The 5,000-nt window shown below is 32.3% G+C and overlaps 1 protein-coding gene across 6 annotated transcripts in view; it reads right to left on the bottom strand.

Annotated features, from left to right (window-relative positions):
* Positions 1-3,627, bottom strand: part of LOC122264317 (putative gamma-glutamylcyclotransferase CG2811) — an 8,997-nt gene extending 5,370 nt beyond the window's left edge. For 2 of the 6 annotated variants that reach the window (XM_043036944.2, XM_086531111.1), the window contains exons 1-2: positions 3,453-3,561; positions 2,024-2,216 (exon numbers count right to left, since the gene is read on the bottom strand). In XM_043036944.2, coding sequence (XP_042892878.2) covers positions 2,024-2,212 — 189 coding nt within the window. In that variant the 5' untranslated portion in view covers positions 2,213-2,216; positions 3,453-3,561. Of the gene's footprint in view, positions 1-2,023; positions 2,237-3,279; positions 3,397-3,448 lie in introns of those variants that run through there. The other 4 variants (XM_086531115.1, XM_086531112.1, XM_086531113.1 and 1 more) reach the window with 4 other exon arrangements.
* Between the last annotated feature and the right edge of the window lie 1,373 nt (positions 3,628-5,000).

Raw genomic sequence — 5,000 nt, 5'->3', positions numbered from 1 at the left:
ATATATTATATTCTCTATAATTTACACTGTTATTATTAGATATTGTAGCACTGTTTTCACTTACATTATGTTAAAGTACTTTTGCTTCCATCGTGAAAGCATGGTACAGATGGTGTAGTGTGAAAATGGCTAAAGAACAAGGTATCATATCTTTGATACTGCACTGAATGTGTAGCTGCATATCATTTATGAAGTACTTTAATATTATTGCAGAAAGCAATAAGCACATGTTTAGCAAAAGAAAGTTGATCATATTAATCTTTAGGATAAAATGTGAACATTTCTTTTCACTGGTCACTATTGCTCAACAGATTTCAAACATATTTACTTTTTTTTTCAAATTGTGCAGTTTCCCTGTGCACATAGAAATGACTCACAGTATAAACCTTAATCAAGTTTTAGTAAGAACTATTGATATCATAAATGTATTATATAAGTATTGTAAAACACATAATTTTCACTGAGAACAAGAGTATTTTTAACGAATAACATGATTCAAGTATCCTTTTAATCAGAGTAAAAATACATAATGATATGAATCAAAGAGACTCTTATCAATTTAATAAATTATTTTCCATCTAATGTCCACCAAACCCCTGACAAATTCTATGTCAGAAAAGGATGAATTTGTGAGAATTCACTTTCTTTATATTTTACAACATCGTTACTTTATCACTTATAACACCATGTAGGATAAAGGTCATTTGTTTATATAATTAATGAAATTAATGGTAAATATCTTTCAAGTTGAGCAATGCACTATGAGATAAGTTGTGATAGCACTGAGCATTATCTTTATCTCCTTCATGTCTTACTGCAATGAGCTGCAACATATGTAATAGAGCATTCAAATAATTTAGCCGTCAATTAGGTTCTGTCTTTCTGGCCATGCTATCTAAAGCATGTTATTAATTCTTATTAATATTCTTATAACTATAACTATAACTATATGGATAAAGAGTAAGTAAAATGTAACTATAAACTTATCAAAAACACAATGCCATATGCATTTATCAATCTTATCTAGTATTCTAGTTCATATGATAAAATACATCATTATATTGAATTAAGTATTATATATAATTATTTACTGTTCAACAAAGCACTCTGGTATTTCTTAATACCAAGCCCTATTGCCTCTGTTGGCCAAAGAAATGACTAAAGACGAATATTGTTTTTTACCTGTTGCTTCTAAACCTAATACTAACTTGTTTCTTCTCTAACTAAAAGGACCTGAATATTGAGAAATAACACTCAAGAGTAAAAATGAAAATACAACAAAAGTTATCAGAATAGAAAGCTTTTGCTCAATATGGAATTCTACAAAAAGAAACTTTTTTTTACTTAAAAAACACATAACTGTCTGTTAATTAACTGATTCTATAATTGTTCCTGCTAAATGTATGATAGATTATTCTATCTTAAAATCAATTATTTTAAGTTAAAATATAAAATTCACAAATATAAAATATATCTTGTATCAGAATATCAATTCTGATATAAAATAATGAGATGTCTCTTTATATTTTAATCAACCAGTTATGCTGGACCAGACTGGATATCAATATATCATAAAAAAAAATATATAAATGACCTTAATTACACATTACATACTTAACTTAAGTTCAGGACACCCATCTGACTTTTTAAATGCTTAATTCTTGTACGGTATGTCTTAATTTCATACTATACCATACAAGGATATTTTCTACCAATATGTTCTTGCAGTAAATGCCACTGACATAATATATCAATATAAAATAACATACCATAATACTGAAGAACAACACCTTCCAGAAAAAGAACAAAATAAATCCTTTAAAGTATATTCCAAAGAGAAATTTTAAATATTTGATATGACTAACATTACATAGCATTTTATAGTAACTACTAAAATAAAACATGCAACTAAATACTAAAACCCCCAAAAGTATATAAACTGGTTGAGTTTTCTTAAATACCCAGTTACATAGAGTACCACAACAAATATATATATATACATTTTTTAACCAGCCATCATTACCTCGCCTTTTCCCGGAGCAGCTAACAAAAATGGAATGTTGTACTTTGACGCTATGACCAAAGGATACCGTTCTTGGGTCGTCGCTTTCCCAATGAGCTTCGACTCTCCGTTTTTCTTGTCAGTAAGCCAGTGGTGATTGGGTTCATTTTCCTTCAAGGTGCCATACACAAAGACAAGGTCGTTAGCCATTGTCCTAGAGGAAGAGAAGAATAACTGAAATAATGCGATATATTAGGAATTGATGTTACTGGGCTGTAGAGAATAAGATTGGGTGAAGGGGTTATCAAGAACATATATAAATTAATTCTTTAATGTTTAATCTATGGATAGGAGAACACTAATTCCTCCTAACTTTCCTATCATTGTAAATGTTACTAAATATATTACTTGCACAAAAGCTACATGAAATACTGTCAGATATAGCTGGACAACTATAATGACTTTATTCTAATAGAAACACAAATTAAACACAGAAAATCCTACCACCATCCTTTCCACTACCACTACTACTACTGCTGCTGCTACCACTACTACTACTACTACTACTACTACTACTACTACTACTACTACAACTACAACTACTACCTACCACTATTGCTACTACTACTCCTACTCCTCCTTCTACTACTACTACTACTACTACTACTACTATTACTACTACTATTACTACTACTACAACCTACCACTAATAATAATAATAATAATACTATTATTATCAATACTACTATTCCCACAACTACTATCATTAATGCTGATGCTATTATCATTTTTACTACTACTACCATATGATAATAATTATCATAATAATGATAACAATAACAACAACAACAACAACAATAATAATGATAACAATAATAATGAAGATAATGATAATAACTACTACTATACAACAAAAATAATTATTACTAATTCCACTACAATTACTATAACAACAAGAAAAATAATAATAAGATGAAGACAAAGAAGAAACATAAAAAGAACAATAACAGAAACAAACAAAAACAATAATAAAACTGTAATTTCACTATTACAATCCTCTGAACTAATAGCTCTACAACTACAATAATTATCATTATTGTTAAAACTACCATTAACACTTAATTAATACTATGTTGCTACCACTACAGCAGTTTATAATTTGTATATATGTACACCAACTAATTTAGAAGCACTTATACATACTAACTTCATCATATTCTAACTATCATACAGACAAGAAAGGCTTATAATAAACGAAATCAATTCAAGAGTAATACCACTGTAAAAGGATTCACGAAGAGAATTCCATCAGTCTGTGCGAACGAAAAAAAGGTAACCACGACAGGAAAACGGATATATAATGTAATTGGTGTGAATTGGTGTACCATACATCATTTACAAATCAAAATTAGTCTAAAAGTTACACAGATTTTTAAAAGAATATACCTACTGCAACGTAATAGAGTCAACTACACCCTGTAAGAGAGAGTAACTGTTGGAATTATCTTACTTATCATGGTGACTCGAGTAGGTTGACAGCCGTCCATTTTTTTTTTTTTTTTTACTTTGTAAATGATCTTTGGTAATCTTTGGTTGAAGTATATATAATTTTGAGTGTGTGTGTGTTTGTGCGAGTTAGGGATATATATGTGTGTGTGTGTGTGTGTGTGTGTGTGTGTGTGTGTGTTTGTGTGTGTGTGTGTGTGTGTTTCTTTCTTTCTTTTCCTGAGTATGTTTGCGTGCGTGTATCATCATGAAAACAAAGCGAATTCCTGATAATGATATCTTCATGGACACTGCATGGCAACCTCCTCTTTTATGAATGAGAGTTGAGGTTAATGCTCTGTATTACTTTCGTGCTTGGGAAGACCCAGGTGAGTGAGTGGCAGCTGGAGGAAAAACGTGACCTGACAATTTTCCTTGTTTGGACAGGAAATACTCACTCTTTTACACACAGTATTAATTTGTGTGTGTATGTCCGCGTAATTGTCTGTCACTCAGCTAGAGGCTGGAATTTGACAAACGGTGATTTACAAATTACAACATAACCCGTGTTCTTGTTTTGTAACCTGCAAAAGTACTTTTATTACAGAGTGGCATATTGCGCAATTACTTATATTTGTTGCTGTATATGCCCGTATGTACCAGAAATAAAATCATGAGAAATAATTGAGAAACTCTTTGGGAAAGGAAGCGAAGCTTGGACACTGAGTTTAGATGATCTTGAAAAGTTAATTGGCCTTATATATCTAATACTTATTATATTATTCAGTGTGACTTGAAAACTAATTTGCTCTATCAATCAAAAACTATATCCATATGCAGTATGCATCTACGATATCACTCCCTCTTTATTCTCTAGGACAGAGTAAGAGGTTGCGTGTGTGTGTGTGTGTGTGTGTGTGTGTGTGTGTGTGTGTGTGTGTGTGTGTGTGTGTGTGTGTGTGTGTGTGTGTGTGTGTGTGTGTGTGTATGCGTGTTTGCATATGAGCGGGCAAATTACTGAACGGGCATTGCACTGCAATTGCCCATTGGGATCCTACATAAAAGAAACTCCGAATTAAGAATAAAAAGCAAAGGGTCCCGCCTTTCACCCCCTCCCCTATTATCGCCCCCTTCTCCAAGAGCTCCCATCCTTCCTACACTGTGACTGTCATCCCTCTACCCGACTTGCCCCACCTAACCTGCCTTCCTACACTGTAACCTGCCAGGATCTCATTAGAAAAAACGTTTATTGTCTCCTACTGTACATTGCACCTCCCACTTCGATAGTTTACCACTCAGCGTTGCCAATTAGTGAACCGCCACTGTCGACTCCTGTATTTGAAACACTTGATTCCTAAATCACATGGGCATGAGTTTCGGAAACAATAATTAAAACTGGCAGTTCAGACATTGACAGCTCTGAGTGTTGAACTTGGAAGTGGAGGGGCTGTATTGCTTATAATTAGTATTGCAGTTGAGTTATTATTCATTAATTGCAATGAACCTATTTTAT

The sequence above is a fragment of the Penaeus japonicus genome, unplaced genomic scaffold (genome assembly GCF_977035675.1).
Source record: "Penaeus japonicus unplaced genomic scaffold, GWHDUDI00000001_assembly GWHDUDI00000035, whole genome shotgun sequence".
Taxonomy (NCBI): Eukaryota; Metazoa; Arthropoda; class Malacostraca; order Decapoda; family Penaeidae; genus Penaeus; species Penaeus japonicus.
The sequence above is the reverse complement of the archived record's forward strand: the minus strand, read 5'-3'. Positions and strand labels throughout refer to the sequence as shown.